The sequence below is a fragment of the Jatropha curcas genome, chromosome 5, assembly GCF_041381405.1.
Source record: "Jatropha curcas cultivar XTBG-Jc1 chromosome 5, XTBG_Jcur_1.0, whole genome shotgun sequence".
Taxonomy (NCBI): Eukaryota; Viridiplantae; Streptophyta; class Magnoliopsida; order Malpighiales; family Euphorbiaceae; genus Jatropha; species Jatropha curcas.
The window spans coordinates 23,337,138-23,357,319 of NC_143155.1; the positions used below are offsets into that span (position 1 = coordinate 23,337,138).

Here is a 20,182-nt window from a genome sequence, read left to right on the forward strand (position 1 = left end):
AATTGAGAATTTATTTGGAGAGTATCGAATTTTTCTTTTATGTAATTTTTTTTATTAATTAATTGAGGAGAGAAATAATAGAAAATTTTCTCAAGCAAAATAAAAGCAAAAGCTAAAATATTGGAGTATCTCTTAAAGTTATGTGACCTAAATTTATAAAAATTTATAAAAATTCAATATTTCTGAGTATAAATATACAGAGAAAGAAGAACAATTTATGTGACCTAAAGCTAGACATCAATTAAGATAGTTGAGCCTAATTCTACCATTTAATTTAATGAACTAATTAGTGGAAAAGGTACATGTAACCTGAAATGATTTCATGTGATAAAATTAAAAAATAAGTGAAAGTAATCTGTGGTGATGAGTGATAACAGGTGTCAGGACTCTCTCATCATATGGCAAATTATATCATCTGGGATTTGATTATAGTAATTATATGACATGTAATTATTTAAATCCTTAATTGCATTAAATCTTTAAAAGATAACTTACTTTTTCGGGTAATAATTATAGTTAGAAGCATGTCCCATTAAATTAATTGTTTTAATAGTTTAACTGTTTTAATAATTTTTCATAAATTAATTTTTCATAAAATATTATCATAATTTTTAAAAGCTAATTAATACACTATGTTATTGAATAATTTTTTAAATAGCAAATTAACGTTTTGACCAATATACTAAAAAGCCATTTATAAAATTATTGCCGAATAGTGTATATATGATTACTTGATTATATATATTTATTTTAATATTTTAAAGAAGCATTTCATGTGATATATATTGGAGTTTTCGTCAAACACCAGTCCATGCTTGTGGGAATAAAGAAAATCATGAATAATTTCATCTTCGCGTGAAATTAAAATAAAGTTTTGTCCTATTAATTATTTTTTAATGATGAAATGCAATAATCCAAAAGATTGTCCAAAATATATCGAAACAGAGTTTGACAAAATTTGAGCTGGGATCTATCATTGCTAACCTATATATATTGACAAAATTACTAACCGCTGATTGATTCCACGGAGATTATCCAAGTCAATGTAATTGTATATTATATTATTAAAATTCAAATATCAACATTAATAATTTTGAAACAAATAAGTTAGAAGGGAAACTTGGAAGAAGCATAATTAGTGATATGAAATAAAATAATTTAAAATTTAAATTTATTTTGTAAATTACAAATAATTATTAGAGAAAATTAATGATAACTAAAATATGTATTCTCATATGCTTGTGAACATGTAAAATTTAATAATAGGTGAAAAATAAACAAAAAAAGGATCTAGTTAATATCTAGTTAGTCTAATAGTTTAATAATATTATAATAAATTTTTTTTTTTTTTTGAGAAAAATAATTTACCAGACTTCAATTTTATCAATTCTGAAACTTCTAATTGAAATAAGAAAAATTAGAGATGGGATTCAATTAAATTTAATTTTTTTAAGTAAAAATAAAGAACGATATAGTCGTATTTTAATAATAAAATCTCACAATCGATTATATTTATATTTTTAATAAATTTAATATCACAAAGTTATGTAAGAATGTCAGTAGTGCTATCCTTGCTTGTTGACACTTAAAAAGAGGTGTATAAAGAAAACCAGTAAAGACAGAGGACCTACAGCCAAAAGGGCTTTCAATTAACAACTTTAATTTCATTTCATTTGATATAAAGTAATCTTTCTTTCACCGATAAATTAGGGTTTTTGATTGATTGCTGTGCGTTTTGCAGAGCAGTCACCGAGCATACAATTTCTTCCATTTCTCTTTGTTTTTCTTCTTTCGCCAGTAAGTATCATCTATCTCCTTTTTCTCTTTCTGATGTTTTGGTGGTACTGACCCAATGTTAATATTTGCTTCGATGTCTCGCCGTACAGACATATAGGCTTGTGAGTTCCTTACATTGTTTTTGATTCTTAAATAATGAGGTTCGGTTTTGGTTATAACATGTTAATTTGTTACTTCATTTTTGGCTTGGGCGTATGGATGGATAGAGAAAGAGACAGAGTTCTTCTGATTTAAGATTTTGACTTTGCTGGTTTTATGGCGTGAAGTGTTCTTTTCTGCTTAATTTGTTGGTATAATAAGCTTTTGTTCTGTACATTTATTCTGCCATTCCTGTTTGCTTGCATGTGGACTGTTATGATGCTTAGATTATTGTAATTTTATATTTTCTTGATGTGATCTCATTAAATAGTTTTTTGGATATAGCATTTGATTGTGTATTTGTTTTTTTTTTTTTTTTTTTTTTTTTTTTTTTTTTTTTTTTCATGATTGCTGTGACTTTGTGAATCAAGTTTCATTTGGGAATATATGCAGCTCACAGGCTGAATTATTTATTTTGTCAGGGTTGATTGGCATTGACCAACTGATGCTTTTCCGGCTTGTGTAAGGGAATTCCTGCTATTTGTTATTTATTCATGAATCCGAGATTCCTACATGTTCTTGTATTTTGAACATTGGACTTAATTCCAAAGGAATTGCAATGTTGCATTAATTGGGTATGTTGGACTGATTTGTTACGGATAATCTCCTGTTATAAGCTTTATAGAGGTTTAAACCAACACAATTGATTTGGTTTAGGGTCATAGAAAATAGCTAAAACGGGGTCGCTTTGTTGCGTGGCTGCAAGGCCACATGGGTCAAATACGACCCGTGGGGACTGGCCTATGGGTCAGCCTGAGCCTTACTGGAGAACTAATATAAGCTTCTCACCACCCCCATCGAGATGGGATTTTAGTTTCTCATCTGAAGAGCTACTGAATGATTCGCAAGATGGTAACCTGTTGCTTGGGTCCTCAACATCATCAAACAGTAAAGAAAGTGGATGGATGAGAGGAAATCATCTTTACAATCATCACTGTTCTGCATCTGATGGTGTGGGCTTGTTTCTTAGTAGTCCTCATCTTTCTCCAGGTCCTCAATGGACACCTCCAGCAATACAGGAAATTAATGTTGATGATTATGACACTGCAACAAGGAGAGGTAATAAAAATATATTCTGGTATTTTCTTTAACATGTTTAATATTGTTCTCCTCAAATTAATTGATACTTGCTAAGCTTCTTGCTTGAATCATTCTTAAGGAAATAAACTGCTCAAACCTCTTGAATTTGTGAACTATGGGGAATTTAACCTCCTTACTTCAGAGAATATTGACACTTTTCACATCATGGGCTTTACATGGTTCCATCTATTATTTTGGGCTTTCAATGGGGTTTTCCTCTTTATTGAATTAGGACCAAAGATTTGAGAAAGACTGAATGTGTGAGACAATATAAGAGAAGCAAATAATCAATTAAGGATTTTATCTAAATTAAGGAATGCTTTAGAAAGGTGCTTTTAAGTCATTTCATCTATAATTTTCCTAACCTATTAGCAGAATCCCCATTATCCTTAAAACACACACGTGCACGTTCATTGAATGACTAAAATGTATATGCTTAAAATAATGGACACCAAAGTGTTAATGATAAACTCTAATGGGACATTAGTTATTTTCAAGTTTTTATTAGTTCATATGTACCCAGGGATTCATTAATTTTTATGGTGGATAGGCTCAATGGAGAGTAATTCTCATTGATTTTCTTTTGCATATTAAACCATTGAAGTCCAGAAGTTTAAGGCCTTTCTTTTTATATCTTCTCTTCAGCCTTCCATCTCATTCGACTATCAAAAGTCACGCATCCAAGTGCAGGATATTAAGATTTGTTTCCCTTACTTTTAAACAATGTGGATGATCATGTAAACAGAGTAGCGTCTGCTTCACCCTACACCAAATTATCAGGTCCAAATAGCTGTTTGTGCGATATTTTCCTGTGTATGTTGCTATTAAATCAATGTGGAGAAATTTATTGTAGAAAGTAAAGTTTGCATTCTGAAACACAAATCAGGTGCAAGAATCATTAAAGTTTTTGAGGTAGTTAAAGACCTTGATTGTCTAAATAAGTTCCGTAATTTGATGAAGCCCCAATCCAAATAAGCTCATATTTTGTTTGGGTGTTTGGAGGTCCGCATGACCATGATCGGGTCTCATCAATAATGACTCTTGTTTATTCTGTCACCTGGGTTTTGGACTAGTATCTCTTGAAACTTTCAACTAGGAGGGATTCTGGGCAATATAATTTGGATTTTTATTACTGCTTCTACTTATATGCCATTAGGTTACACCATTACTCATCGACCATCAACTATCATTCATCAATGGAACAGAATGTCTCATAATTGTCATATTTCTAATTTTCGCTACTGGTGATATATTTTTTTTCTCGTTTCGATTTTAACTATATGCTGACCCCAAACATCCTTGGAATTAAGGCTTAGTAGTTGTTATTGTTTTTATTTTCTGAATTTAACTATACTTTTGCCGTTTGTACATTCCAGGTCAAGTTCTGCAGCAATCACCCTCCACACCTATTATGAAGGTAATTACTGTTTTCTGTTTGCTGTCGGCGTATCTATTATCTAGCTACAATTTAAGTTCCTAAGTAGGATTAAATCTCTGCAGGGAATTTCTGGAAACCTAGAAAGTGGGTCACCCACTTCATCTTTTTCAGATAGCAGCGAGTCCGAACCCACCTTCAAGTCATGCCTATCCTCTCGGTATAACTTTTCCGGTCGCCATTCCTTTTTGTCCAAACCTATCCACCCATTGTTCCTTCCCTCCCAGTCACCAAGAGAAGCTTCTGAAACACCAACTATTGGAGTTTCAGAGGTTGATTTTGCTACCCTGCAAAAAGATGCCCACCGATGGAGCAGTGCTAGCAGTAGCATGGATTGTATAGACATTTCTGATCCACTGGGATCCGAAAATCTTAGTCAATTGTGCCCTTTATCTGATGGTTATAGATGTGGATTGTGTGAAAGATTTCTCTCACAAAGGTCCCCTTGGAGTTCTAGGCGGATTGTGAGAAGTGGAGACATGCCTGTTGCAGGGGTTCTTTCATGCCATCATGTTTTTCATGCAGAATGTTTGGAGCAGACAACATCTAAGGCACATAAAAGTGACCCTCCTTGCCCTCTATGTGCGCGATTGGAGGAGGAAAATTCTCCAAAGCTACGATTTTGTCCCAGGATGAGGAATAGTTTCCCAAGTCTTAAACCATCTTCTGAGCATGGTTCATCTAGGGCCTGGGGCTGTGTGCCAATGGGAGATTGTGTAGAAGGTGCATTAAATACATCCCAAAGGAATGCTATGTTACTACTCAACCGGAGCCGAATGAGAAAAAATCTCTCCGTGAAGGGTAACACTAGTAAGGAATTTCCAGGGAAGCTAAGGAATGGTACATATTCTTCACCGATGCAGAATGGAAAGTCCATTGATTTGGGAACGGTCAGCTTCTCAATGACAAAAGCTGGCCCAACTATGAAGAGCTGATGTTCGTGTTTAGACGATTGGAATGCAAATGCTGTATTTTTTTTTAATTTAGTTCACAAATTGATTCTATCTCGATTAGCTGGGTAGATGCCTGGCAATTGGCAATGAGAATGGACAACCGAGTGATTTTGTATAGTAATTTTATGCCTACTTTGTATTCACATGAGAGTGTAGGCAATTGTTCATATGTGCTGAAAGGTTGACATTTTGCATTCTGTTGCTACCAAGCAGAATTGGTGAATGCACTAATTGGATTCCTAGAAGGAGACATGGGCAATGCCCTAACGATATCTGGCAGATGGCTTCCTCAAATATCACAAAGTGTATAGGCGTGTACGGTGCATCCAATCAAGGGAAGAGTGACAATGGGTGAGGGCTGAGGAAGCTTCTTAATAAGAGTGACAATGGGTCAAGACCAAAAATTATGAAGATTTATTGTAGTGGGCTTTTTAATTTTTTAGGGTGAGGGCTGAGGAAGCTTCTTAGTTCTTATTAAGAGGGACAAGTGGTTTATTATAGCGGCAGGCAGGGGGGAATGGATTGGGTGTATCTCGACTTATGAAACCATCTAGTTGAAGATTCTCTCTGAGAATTCTGGCCCACGAAACTGGAATTTGGGCTGAAACTTTGCTTTCATATTATTATTATTATTATTATTATGGTTTTTGTAAAAACTTAAAATGTGCAATATATATATATATATATATATAGGAGTAAAATAGGTTATTTTCAAACACACATGGGACCTTGCAATATCAAAATTGGCCTTTTGTATGTATATTCCTTACATATACATACATAAAACAAAAAGGCAATGCATGTGTACAAGATACATACTGATACAATAATAAAGAGGGTGTACATCAATGCTTGAAAGCCCCGACTAATTTTTCATTTTCAAGTTGGAGTTATTTTCTGAAGAGGAAGGTTCATTTCCACTTTTCAAAATTTGAAAAGATCATAATCCAATTTGTATAGCCACTAAAATTTTAGAAATTGTATTTGGTAGAGTTAATAGTTAAGGTAGTGTACAATAGTAGTAATAGCCCTAGGGGACCATCCTCTCTCTTTTTCAACAATCATGTGCTATGTTGACACTAGCCTAGACAACATTGCAAAACTCGGATTCTAATGTTCCCTTGCAAAAACCATAACCAATCAATTTTCACAGTTGGATCATGATATTTGTTTCCTTACCACTAGCCATGTTCTAACCATTGTCATTTTCTCTCAATTTGCTAGCTTTCACGGTTCCATTATTTAAATAAAATAACAATATAAATTTCAATAAAAAGAAAGAAACAACTATAAAGAAAGAAAAGAAAAACTCTCCATTGAAAAGTAATCGCTAGGATTAGACTTTCTATTTCAAAGAAAGTGACATTGATTTTAAGGTGTAATATTTAGACCCTATTGGTCTCTTTATTTAAAAAAAAAAAAAAAAAAAAAATTTACCTTTTATTTTTTAACTAATTTCACATTTAGCATTAAGTTTGGATTGCTTTGGGCAAACTATATTTACGATATTTAAGGGTCAATAATTAAATTATGAGTGTATAAAAAAACGTATTGAAAAAAGAAAAAGGAGACCATTTCTTGATGTGTGTCAACATCTACTAATTTATCTATTAATGGAAATATAAAATGACTATTCAATGAGTTAGAATTTTACTGTGAATTCAAAAAAGGAAGAGTAATAACACAAACATTTTCTTTGTTTTGGCAGATACTGAAATTGAATCATCACATGCATTGTCCTTTTAAATATGAAAATATCTGCTCAAATATGTGAACATTATAGTTCTCCTTTCAGAATTCTGACGGTGAATATGCTTGCAGAGAAGTACTGTTCAAGACTGAAAATTAAACTTCATTCAAATGGGTAATTTGTAGTGAGCAAAGAAGGAAATTTAGAACATGTGAGCTCCATGTGAAGGAGGGGTCCATAGCTTAGCTTTATACACAAAGGCAGGTTCCATTACAAAGCCTAAACAGCTATAACATGTTGGCCCCTACATGTGAAACAAGTTGCCTTTCAAATTCAATCAAACGAATACATGACTGTTTCTCACTTGAAATCTAATTTGAAGAGTCAATTGCATCTTTTGTTTGGTTTTTTAGATGAGTTGCTTTTTGTTTTAGTGCTTCATAACCTATGACCTTGTCATTCAAAGACACTATTTGGGACCTTTCAATTCTTTTAGTAGGACCTTAGTGTGCCAATTATGGTGCAAAGCTGGATTCAATTACCAATATTTGGGCGTTTTTTCATTCCTATATATCCACGGATACACACACGTCAGGATTACATACATGAATTAAAGATGAGAGCATCTTCAATGCTAATGTGAATTGTGGCTCATGTATCATATGTAATAGAATATGTGAATGATGACACGGCTGCTATGTCATATATACGTGAATGCTGATATAACTGAATGTTTATTTATAGACATTGAATTTTAAAAATCACTTTCCAATGCATTAGTTTTGAATTCTCTTCCATTACTTTTTTTTTTTCTTTTATGGGCCCACAATTCAATATGCAATCAATCACTGTAAAGCAACAAATGCTCGTATTATCTAAGAGACCCTATAAAAATAGAAGGTAAAGTAGACAATGCCTATTTTACTATTTTTTTTTGACACCTTAACTTGATATACCAAATAGAGATTAGCATTGAGAACATTTTTTCAAAAATCTTTCTGTTTTTCTAATATAACAATGAAATAAAAGCAATCCACATTAGCATCAGACATGCTCTAAATATTAGCTTTAACAGTCTTAGAATATTCGCTTTAATCAATTCGGCTAATTAGGCATCGTTTGCTTTTGTTTTTTTTTTTTAATATAAACTAAAATACATAATCCGACACCAAATGTTTTTCTTTGAGTGCAAAATCATATCTTTCCGTCTAAAACTGTCATAGAGAAATTATTTAGAAAAAAATCAAATATTTCAATTTTCCATGAGGAATTAGCCTACCTATGGCTTCTCATTTCTCATTTTGGGGACCATTTATTTAAATATCCTATTACTACACGGGGCTAAAATAAGTGGATGGCAGCCAAAGAGGCTAATGAGTAAATGGGCCAGAAGCAATGGGCCAGACATATGCACATGGAGATTCAACATCACCTCAAAAATGAAAAAACTTTTTGAACAAGATTTAAAATTGTTTGATTATATTTGTACTGCAAATAGTACCTAATCAGCTTATGTCTGTTTCAAAGCCCGTGGACAAGTTGGCCACCACACAAGTAAATTTGCCCTTTTTCAAAGAGACAAAAATACCCTTAATTGAGCTTTGAATAGTTTTACAATGAAATTGGTATATTTCAATTGAAAAAAAAAAAATGTAGAGATGGAACATTTTTGTAGCCCTTGAAAGCTACATTTTAACTGTTCATTATTTATACAAGATTGTTGAATTTTACCTATGTAAGTGAAAAAGGTTCTTAAATTCATGGCCTTCCTTCTTGTTTCAATTTTTATTTTTTCCTTCAGAAAAAAAAAATTTGTAGGAAACATCTTGTTTTTACTTTTAAGCATTCTACCTATTATTTAATAGAATAAATAACTATTTAATATTTTCATTATTAATAAAGTTTATTTTATTGTCATTTTAATGATAATTAGATTCGATGATGTTACATATATATATCAAAGTCATATTTGAATTTTTATTAATAACTAATGTCAAACATGACCCAATTTTTTTCCTAAAAAAAAAAAAAAATACTAGTTAGTGCCATGCAAACTCTAGTGGGAGTGGCCATGTGTTCCTTTCCTTTTCTCATAGTGGATGACACAATATATGAAAATTAGTCAAGCTTCCCCTTTATATTAATTAATTGGAGATGAACCTCCAAATCTCTATCACTAACCCATAAAGCACATGCAAGACGTAGAAGGATCAACCACATTCAATTGGATAAATTGGTAGATGTGCAATTCATTTTTAAGTTTTAATAATTGATGCAATAGATATAGAGATCTCAATATTTGCTTATCTAAAAAGAAATATCAACATCAATAGGCCATGCAATTGCAAATTTATCCAAATTCTTTGTCATGAAAAAGTTTTAGGAATACATTTTTCGACTAATTTGCAAATTCTTCTAATTAAAGGGTTGTTTTTTTAATTTTTCTATGCATGTATGGAGGACTATGGAAAAGGTTTACTCATCGACAATTATGTATTAGATATGCGCATCATTAAGTTTATTTCAATTAGGAATAGGTCGCCCTCAACGTGTCAATTTTATTTTTTTAACATGTAATGGTATCTTTGACTTAATCCTTTTATTTATTTTTGGCAAACCATCCGATATCAGGCACAGTCGGTTAATCTGGATTCGGATTTTGCAGAGGCCCATTATGGAGTGACCCTCTTCCAACCCAGTTTTCTCTATTCACAACGTCAGAGTTTGAATTCATACCCTAGATGTTGCTTAAAGAATCCAACGCCTTATCTTACTTGACCAATTGGTAATTGATTAATCCTTTTATTTATTAATAAAAAGAAAAAGGAATAACATTATCTAGAAAAATAAAGGCGAAATGTATCAATCTATATGTAATATTTTGTATTATTTTGAATTTGAACAAATTATTCAAAATTGTAAAAAGACATTTTAGTTGCTAGGCCTAATATTGCTACAAGGCTCTCTTATTAGAGTGTCTTATAGCTATGATCGTTTTCAGGTTTAAGAAATAATCCCTCCTTATTTGGTCTCTTTCTATAATTCAAGTTAATGCAATGGTGCATTTCTTCTTAAAAAAAAAAAAAATTACGACAACCTGATAATTAACTATGTTTCCTCTGGAGTTCATTGATCCAGATGTTAGAGTTTGTGACCTTTTTGACAGGAGCCGAAAGAAGTGGGATATTGTAAAGCTATTAGATTTGTTTTTAGTGAGAGATATTAGAGCAATTGTGGGTATCCCGATTAGTTGTTTTGATAGAGAGGATGTGTTTATGTGGCGCTTTGATAAGAAGGGAGTGTATACGATCAAGTTGGGTTACTATGTGAGTTTGGGAGTTTTGGGGAGAGAGCCATCTAAACAAAATGGTGAAATTTGGCAAAAATTATGGAAGTTGAATGTAGCTCCAAAGGTGAAGGATTTTTGTTGGAGGGCAAGTAGGAACTTATTGCCTACTCGTGATAATCTTAAACGTAGGAGGGTTGAGGTTGAGGCTAGATGCTTATGGTGTAGTGGTGATGAGAGTAGGGATCATGTGCTTATTCATTGTCCTAAGGTGAAGGAGGTATGGAGGAATGTGAGGTTGGATGGCCTGCAGTCTAACATTATTTTTTCTGAATTTTTACTGCAATTTTTGTCCTTAAAAGGAATTAGAAAAGCATTGGAATGTGCAATTGTTGCATGGAAAATATTTGCTGCTCGTAATAATGAGCTATGGCAGTGCCATAGTCTATCTCCTGCTCAAATACATGTTGAAGCAGTTAAGTGGTATGAAGATTGGAAAAGTGCTTAAGTTGAAGAGATTCCAACTGGTAGTTCGATATGCTCTCGTCAACGTCAAAGTGGTATGATTTCAAGTCTGTAGGGACGTTGTCTACAACCTGTGGCTAATGTTATGGGTTCGTTCAATTGGTTGTGCCAAGTGGATGGTGCGATTTTTTCTGGCCAAGACTATGTGGGCTTTGGGTTTGTTATTGAAAATGCTGAAATTATTTTTCAAAGAGCGATATCTAGATTCTCGGAAGGAAATAGTTCGCCGGCGATCATTGAGGCCCTTGTTTTGCGTCAATGTCTTTTGTTTGTAGATGAGTTTCCACCTCCTAACGTATGCGTTATTTCAACTGTTAACAAGTTGTCCAGGCTCTGCTTAATCATACTCTTGATAATTCTAAATTAGGAGTTTTGCTTTCTGATTGTAGACATATTTTAGATTCTCGTGTTGATATTTCGGTGCAATAGGTGCAAGCAACCTTGGCAGCTCATACTCTAGCTAGAGCTTCCATTGCTCATTCTTGCTTTCAGGTTTGGAATGATATTCTAGTATATTTGTTGGACTATTATTAAGTTAATGAAGCTTTTGGTTTTTTTTTTTTTTTTGTTTCCTCCCATCATTGCCTAAATGTGATTTATGCGTGTAATTAATGGGTCCCAAAAAATTCCATATCTTTTTTTACAATTAAAAATATAAAGCAAGATTCGTTCTAATTTTTTTTCTTCTTCTTATAATTAATAATTAGTCAATTTAAAAATTTCACAGTGAATCAAGCAATCCACAATAATAAAAATAATATGAAAGAAATAAGTAAATCAATAAAAAAAAACATCATTTGGAAAAATATTACTGTCGGCAACTTATACATCAACTAACTCCACTTTCAAAATTAAATAAAAAAATAAAAAAATTAATGGATGGCCCAAATCAATAGGTGGTAATTCAACAATGATTCCAATTTTCTAATTTACAATTCATACAATTTATATATTTACGTTTAGTTTGATCCGTTGTATATAAAGTTTAATGCAAGATATTTTTGCTTATTAAATTCAAAATGTAATTTTTTGTGTAAAAAGATCACGTTGGCTCGAGTTTAATATTTTAGATTTGATAAGTATTTTTAAAAAATTTTACAATTTAATAAAATAAAATATGAATATGATAGCCCTTAAGAAGCGTTAATAAAGTAAAAGCCTACACTTATTTAATTAAAAGGGTGTCATTATCTCATCAAACCTAAACATAATTTATACTAAAAGCAAAAAAAAAAAAATGTTTCTTGAAGTAGTTAATTAGGTGAATTTAGGTTTAGCTAACCTTAATTGGACCATGTTTGGATGTATGTGGAATTAAATGCCATGAAATGTTAAATTTATAAATTTTTTTACATTCTATTGTTTACCGCTAGAATAAAAATAAAGTTTATATCCATGTAACTAAAACTTTTTGAAGCTTTATTCTTTATATCCATCGATTCATAAATTTATGAAGAGACAGCAATCAAAATCACATCCCACTTGGCTTTTATTTCAATAACATATTAATTTTAATTGGTTTAATTATTGGTCTAATCATGGTTACTTTTAAGAACATTTGCACATGGGGAGCGAGACAGTTTAGCTAGATTTCAATATTTGACGTTGGCTTATAAAAGTGGTTATGAACTAAGATATCATGAAATTAGTTAGAAATTCTCTTTTTCACTTATTTGAAATACTATGTTAATATGATTGTGCCACGTAACCTCGAATTTTTCTAGGATCCTCGTAACTATTATGGTTAAACAATAGTTATATTTGACTCAACACCACAAAATACATAGCCTATTTTATACGCAGAATATAATGTCCGATTCTTTAAATTTGCCAATTTTTAGCATATCGATAAAAATTAAAAAAATAATTGAATTATTTCAATTCTAAAAAATATGAATCATTAATTAAATTATAAATTTAATTAATATTCATTTAATTGAGACAAATTTAATGCATACATCTAAATAACGGTAAGATTATTTATAAAAGTATTGAGTAAATGTTGAACAAAAAATTCTCAAAAAAAAAAATTCATAAAAGTAAGTTGTTCTTTTGATCAAATTTACTTTCAAGGTAAAAAGTTTGGAAATAAGTTAACTTTTTTTAATCTTATAATTAATAATTAAGAAAAAGAAAAGGAAAGGAAAAGTGAAGGAATTGGATGCTTTTCTTAGTGAGTGGGAGTCAACAATAAGCATGATTTGAGAATTTGTTTCTTTTGGACAGAGTAAGAGCAGAAGATCCTTAGCAACAGTGAAAGCTGAGACGGAACACAAAAGGAGGAAAAATCTGCTGTGGAATCCACATTGGACACTGGTGACTGGTGAGGGCTATCCTTGACTAAATGGATGGTCCAGATTTTTTTTATTTCAGACAAAACACCAATAAAGCATAGGGAGAGAATGCTTGCAAAAAGCAGGTTGGAATTTTGCAGTTTTGATGTATTCATTCAAACGACAAGTTGGTTATTAGCGGTTAAAGTTCACTGCTCTAAAATACCAATTTGTCCTTCCAAATTTAGGATCGGTTTATTTTAGCTGTTCAAATAAGTTGACATGAGTTGCTGTAGCTGATTGCTCGATAACAATTAGTCGATAAATATTGATGTTTATTAAAATTTTGACAGTTGCTAATGCTAAAATGTAAAACTAAGTATTAATTAAGGGTATTTTTTTTTGTATATTACGGTAAATAATATACATTTGTTTAATTTTTATGGTAAATATATTATTTTTTATCTTAATATTTTATGTAAATAAAAAATACGCTAATTAAATTTTAATATAGTATTTAAGGGAAATGACTATCAATAAAATTAATTCCAAAAAAAATAATTTTATTAATAATCATTTGATAACGATAATGAAATTCAAACGTAATATAAATATAAATTACCTACCAATTAATAAAAAAACTTTAAAACATAGCTGAATAGTTTAAACCAAATGTTTTTTTTACGCTCTTTAGTAATATTAACAATTTTAATAACCGTTGATTGTTTTATTAATTAATTTTTAGAAAAAATAATATAGCTATATAAACACTGTACTAATGAACAACATAAATAATAAACTAATATTTTGATTATAATCAAAATATTAAATATCATTTTAAAAGTTGTTGAGGAGCAAAAGTTTAATACTTAGGTTTTACCATATAATCAAAATATTAAATATCATTTTAAAAGCTGTTGAGGAGCAAAAGTTTAATACTTAGGTTTTACCATTTGTTCCCATTGGGTTTTACTGTACCGCGAATAAATTTTGAAAATAAAAATAGAGAAAGGAAGAAGCCAAATAGGATTTTAAACGCATAGAGAAAAGCCAAAAGCAAAGCATGTGCAGCCGCTAGGCTCTAACAAATAGCGGTAGAGCCGTAAAAAAGCGAAACGCAAAAGTCGATTTCAGGTTGTGAAGAAAGGCGCCTATCCATTTCAAATCTTATCTCGTGTGTGTGTATATATGTATTACTATTATCCAAAGTCGCTGTCAAATTGCAGTTCAATTTTCAAATCAAATTGTTTCATTCATCTTTTTTTAACTATTCTATATATAAAATATGAACAATTTTATAAAAAAAGGGTTTTTATTTAATATATATGACACGAAAATACAAATTTTATAAATAATCATATTTGTCTTAAAACTCTTATGAAAAACTTAAATTTTATAAAAATACTTCATTAAGAAAATGGAGTTTTAGAAATGTTAAATTTTTGTGTTTGGTTCTAATTACTAAATAGCTTTTTTCCCAAAAATATATGATATTTGTATTTAATTAATTTATGAAAAACATAAATTATAATACTACTCTTAATTTATATATATTTACTTAGCATACAAATAGAAATACTTATTCAATAACTCTTTTTGGATTAATGAATTAATTTTTGATGTGAATTTTGAGGATTTTGACCCTATAGGGAGTGGTGCGAATTGGGATTAGACTTGGCACGAGTTTCACTTGAAAATTGGGCTGCTCAGCCCATGCCTTTTCTCTGCGCCACTGCACCTTAGTTTTACCTTTTTCTCAAAAATTATAAAATCAAATTTGGCTAATTTAAATTTTGACCGGATTCAAACTTCCAACCAGACAGCCATAAGAAACAATTATTATTATTATTATGCACTAAATAATCAAAACTCATTTTAACCGATATTTTTTTTTATTTTTTAATCAAGTCCGCTCATTCCATTATTTCGAATACGCTCCGGATAAATTCTATAAAAAGAGAATCTCTCTTTTAAATATTTAAAGAGATTCCATACTCAAAGTTTAAAATGAAGACCTTTAATTAATTCAAAAAGAAATATGATTATCTCATTTCACGTCTGATACAATTGTAACCGATATTTTAAATCTTACCTAAACTCAAATAGCAAGTAGGGAAAATACAAAGCTTAAAGCAAGTACTATTAAAAATAATGATATTGACGAAGAAGATTCGATGTGTTAATTCACTGATACACTTACTTTATGTACACGTATACACTTAATTTATTAATTAATGAGTTAATAAGTTGAATTGATAGTGTAATAGAGCGGGAATCACGGACCTCTTATTTCGTCAATCAGTACCAGGATCCAAGTTAAGGCTATTGTTGCAGATCTTATTGTCGATTAATAAATCTTTATTTACTGTTTATTTTAAATGTGATGGGAATACCATTTTACAATTAATAAATCCTGACACTGCTTATTATAAAATTAATTAAATAAATAAACCACACAATGGCTTTTACACTGTCCATGTGATACTTTTGCAACCAATTTATAAGTCAATTTATACGCAATAAATTGAGTGTACGTAAATCTTTACTTGTTTTTTTGTTTTTTCCGATGTTATATACAGCAAATTATATAACGTTCGGTGCTATCGGCAGAAGTTACAACAATCCCATTAAAGGAAATGAATTCAAATTGAAATTAATTATTACAATGTCAAAAATTGAACCTAGGACCAATCATTCTTACCACTAGAGTAAGAGTAAGGGATCATTTGTTTTTATTGACTTGTTTAATTTAAGTGAGGAGCTAAATGTAAATGCCTATATTTCTAAATACAAGTAGTTCTTACCCAAAATCATTTATTGAATGACGTAATTTGAAATTAATACACTTATTTTCTCTCCAATCTATATGTGTCTTTACGTAGAAATATAAATAGGAGTTAATGTTATATTGGGGGTATATTAGAAAAAAAATAACGAAAAATTATAATTTAGCTGTCACATTAATCTTTGTACAAATTCAACTTTTTTTATCTAAATAGAACGGAGGGAGTGTAATAGAGGTGAATTACTTTTTAACTCATAAACTATGTATAGATAAATACATCAATACAATTAGGAGTTATATATATATATATATATAATCCTTCCATTTCATAACTTTCAATAAGATTTATATTTTGGCAATTTTACTTACATATGCAAATTTAATAGAAATAGAATTTGCCTAAACTATAGAGTCCATTTTATCTTTTTTTTATTATTATTAAATGCATTAATTGTATATAAATTTCTACGCAGTCCTTATGAAAGACTATATAATCCATTTATAATTTGTGTTTAATGCTAATTCACTTATTCATTAGTGCACTGAGGGTTAAAAAGAAAAAAAAAAACCAATTTAACTACTTCCTAAATGTTTGTGTAAAAATTTTTTTACCTAAAATAATAAAATGGAGGAAGTACATTATTTAATAATATATTGTTGGGATATATTTCATCACACTACTTAATTCTTCTACTCCATTCGTCCCATTTTGTTTACTTATTATTATTTTTTTTGGATGTCCCAAAATGTTTGCAAGATTTATAAATTTAAACATATAAATATTTTTTTTTCCGTAACAACCTCTATAATCGTTCAGTACATATATATATATATATATATATATATATATATATATATATATATATATATATATACCATTGAGGCATTTTTAATGTACAAGTACAAGTACAAGTGAAGGTGCATGTGGTGGAGGGTTCTTTCTATTTATTTATTTATTTATATAATTATTAATTTCTCCTCCTAACAAAAGTGTACTTGTTTTAGATGCATCAATGGAATGCAGGGCACATAACATTTGGACCCACAACAAAAAGAAAAACTTAAATTTCAAAACTAAATTGTGAAATTAATAAATGCAAGTAATGAAGCGGAAAAAATGAAATACAACGGAGAGGTGTGAGTCAAAAATGTTCATTTAATTGGTTTACCTAAATAGATTCGGTATTAAATTGCGCCACACTCTCCAACTCTTAAGTCTCAATGGACGGCTCTTCGTTAAAACTACCGCACCATATTGCAGAATATCCCTTAGCTACTTGCATCTGTTCCAAATGTGGAGAGACGTAACGTAAGTACCTACCTAATGCTAGCTAACATATTTACACATTTACTAATTCAAAAATAAGCATATACTGTAACTTACATGTCAACAAGTAATTATGGTCTTTCTATATACAAAAATTTACCATTCTCAAAAATATCAGGCTCTTCCCTTGTTCTAAATTTACCTCTTTTCCATTTATTTTTAACTTGAGTACGTTTTCATGCACAACGACAAAAAAAATTGAGCAAGATTGCAAGATAGAGCAGAAAAAGGAGAAAAGGGCAATTGCGGCAAATGGGCGCTGCCCGCAAGAGCATGTGGCTATGGAGGTTATTAACCATCGAGGGGAAAAATCACTATGACCCACTTGGATTTAGGGAATTTCCCATTAGGAAAGCTACAAAACCACACGCTTTGAACCTACAAAACAGCCTTCACATGCACTTAAGAGAACATATGGGAACTTTTTTTTGTTTTTTTTTGTTTTTTTTGTTTTAAATTCAATATTAATTTAATAATCACTACACTTTATTAAAAATAAAAATTAAATAAAATTACTCTTTATACAAAACCCTAGCAGTTGATGGTCCCCTTCTGCTTAAAGTGTGTGTTAGTTGTAAGACTATTAACGGTGGCTAATACTCCCACCAAAGTTCTATAAATTCCTCCACACCCCTGCCCATTTTCTTCACTCAATCGTCTTACATTACCCCCAGCTTTCTTCCTCTCTTTATTTTTCTTCAAGGTACAGTTTTTGTGAAAGAACCTTTTCCTTTTTTCCCCTCACATTTTCATTTCAACTTATTTTCAAACGGACCCATGTTAACAAAGATGCTAATTGTTTGGTTTAACTTAATTCTTGTGCAGGAAAATGGCATTCTTTGGGATTTTCTTTCTGGGTTTTCTTGCAATGGTCTCATCTGTCAATGGGTATGGTGGTGGTGGATGGATTAATGCTCATGCAACCTTTTATGGAGGTGGTGATGCTTCAGGCACAATGGGTATGGACACAAATGGAAATTCTTTTTAATATATGTTTAAGGTTTTTTAGTATGCACATTTGGCCAATTTTGTTGATTCTGGTAAAAAAAAATTGGATCTTTGCAGGTGGGGCTTGTGGTTATGGGAATTTATATAGTGAAGGTTATGGAACGAACACTGCTGCTTTAAGCACAGCTCTGTTTAACAGTGGGTTAAGCTGTGGATCTTGTTTTGAAATTAGATGTGTTAATGACCGAAAATGGTGCCTTCCTGGCTCCATTGTGGTCACTGCCACAAATTTCTGCCCTCCAAACAATGCCTTACCCAACAACGCCGGCGGCTGGTGCAACCCTCCTCTCCACCATTTTGACCTTTCTCAGCCTGTCTTCCAACACATTGCCCAATACAGAGCTGGCATTGTTCCTGTGGCCTACAGAAGGTATTTTTCAAGTCACATGTTCTTGTAACAAAATAGCTTCAATTCAAATTGTAGTTTATTCGGTTAATTAGGTCTCTAATTTTGTTACATGTTGGTAGTTAATAATTTGGTGGGGTGGTTTTTGTAGGGTACCCTGTAGAAGAAGAGGAGGCATAAGGTTTACAATCAATGGACACTCTTACTTCAACTTGGTACTAATCACAAACGTTGGTGGAGCTGGTGATGTACATGCTGTAGCCATCAAAGGGTCCAGAACCGGTTGGCAGTCGATGTCAAGAAACTGGGGGCAAAATTGGCAAAGCAACAATTATCTCAATGGTCAAGCCCTTTCATTTAAGGTCACTACTAGTGATGGTCGCAGTGTGGTGTCCTACAATGTTGCTCCTCCTAGCTGGTCCTTCGGGCAGACCTACTCTGGTGCTCAATTCCGTTAGGGCTACATGTCCTTCACCAGAAAACCAAAGAATATAATAAGTATGTTAGGTCTTTACTCTATGTTGTTATAATCTTATAATATATACTGGGTTATCAAAAGTAGTATTAGTAATTAGTGTGTGACTTTAGTATACTAGGGTATGTTAGTAATATACAGTCTGTCTGGAAGGTTAAGAGGTCAAAATGGGAAAAGGGCTTTATTTTAAGGTGCCCTTAATATCTCATTTTGAGGAATTGTATGGGATGTCCTATAGGCGGAGGGACCTTTTTTTTATTAGTGTTAAGGGTCTTCTCATTTTTTCTTCTGCTATGAAAATGGCAGAAAGAAGGGCAGAGGTGGACTATTACCACCCGCCACTAGTACTTGAATAGAAAATTTTTTTTTTCTTACTTTGGCTTCCCATTGTTGGGGAGATAATATTTGTAATCAACTTTGGGTCCATTATGCCCTTTGTTGTCTATGCTTGAAGTTTGATTAACTATGTGAGTAAATTGTAAATTTCGTATTTCCATCTACTATTAATGGAAATTAAAAGAATTTCTATCTATTATTAAATTTGGTGTTTGTAGTTTTTCCTTTTTTTCCTTTTTGTCCTTTTTGCTTAGCTACAATTTCAACACATTGGTCAATATGTATATAAAAAATAAAATAAAATAAATAAAAGACGAAAAATTAAGTATATTGGACCCCCAATGTGGGCTCTTCAAACAATCCAAATTCAACGGCCCAATTTCGATAGGCAATTAACACCTTCACCTAATTAATTTTTTTCCCTTGTAATCCCCAAATTAAATAGGAATTTTGAAAAGTATGTGTAAAATATTGCTGAAAAAAAAGCATAAAGACTCCAAATTTATCTAAACAAAGAATCTTTAATTACCAATATTAGGAGAACATCCAAATTTACTTTGCTTAAAGATGATTTTTTTTTTTTTTTTTTTTTTTTTTTTTGTATTACCAAAAACGTAATAGCTATAAATATCAATTAGTTCAACTTGTGCATGTGAACTAATTTCAAGTAAAACAAATGGGTTTTCATTCTTTAGGGTTTCTGTTAAAAACAAACATGTAATTGTTAG

At 31.2% G+C, this 20,182-nt stretch overlaps 3 protein-coding genes across 5 annotated transcripts; all 3 read left to right on the plus strand.

Annotated features, from left to right (window-relative positions):
- Window positions 1-1,571: 1,571 nt before the first annotated feature.
- Window positions 1,572-5,570, plus strand: LOC149496420 (RING/U-box superfamily protein). Of its 3 annotated transcripts, XM_089721933.1 has the most exons (5): window positions 1,572-1,797; window positions 2,358-2,510; window positions 2,593-2,994; window positions 4,392-4,432; window positions 4,516-5,570. In XM_089721933.1, the coding sequence occupies exons 3-5, from the start codon at window positions 2,679-2,681 to the stop codon at window positions 5,383-5,385; spliced, it is 1,227 nt and encodes a 408-aa protein (XP_089578059.1). In that variant the 5' UTR covers window positions 1,572-1,797; window positions 2,358-2,510; window positions 2,593-2,678; the 3' UTR covers window positions 5,386-5,570. The 3 variants fall into 3 exon arrangements, with proteins under 3 accessions (XP_089578059.1, XP_089578058.1, XP_089578057.1); XM_089721932.1 differs by having other exon boundaries at window positions 1,572-1,898; window positions 2,358-2,994; XM_089721931.1 differs by having other exon boundaries at window positions 2,358-2,994.
- Window positions 5,571-10,203: 4,633 nt separating this feature from the next.
- On the plus strand, window positions 10,204-10,887 carry LOC149496421 (uncharacterized). The gene has a single exon (XM_089721337.1). It carries the CDS (start codon window positions 10,204-10,206, stop codon window positions 10,885-10,887), a length of 684 nt encoding a protein of 227 aa, XP_089577463.1.
- A 6,948-nt stretch (window positions 10,888-17,835) lies between these two features.
- Window positions 17,836-19,658, plus strand: EXPA1 (expansin A1). The gene is made up of 4 exons (XM_012212277.4): window positions 17,836-17,992; window positions 18,115-18,248; window positions 18,355-18,667; window positions 18,795-19,658. The coding sequence occupies exons 2-4, from the start codon at window positions 18,119-18,121 to the stop codon at window positions 19,099-19,101; spliced, it is 750 nt and encodes a 249-aa protein (XP_012067667.1). The 5' UTR covers window positions 17,836-17,992; window positions 18,115-18,118; the 3' UTR covers window positions 19,102-19,658.
- The last annotated feature ends 524 nt before the right edge of the window (window positions 19,659-20,182 follow it).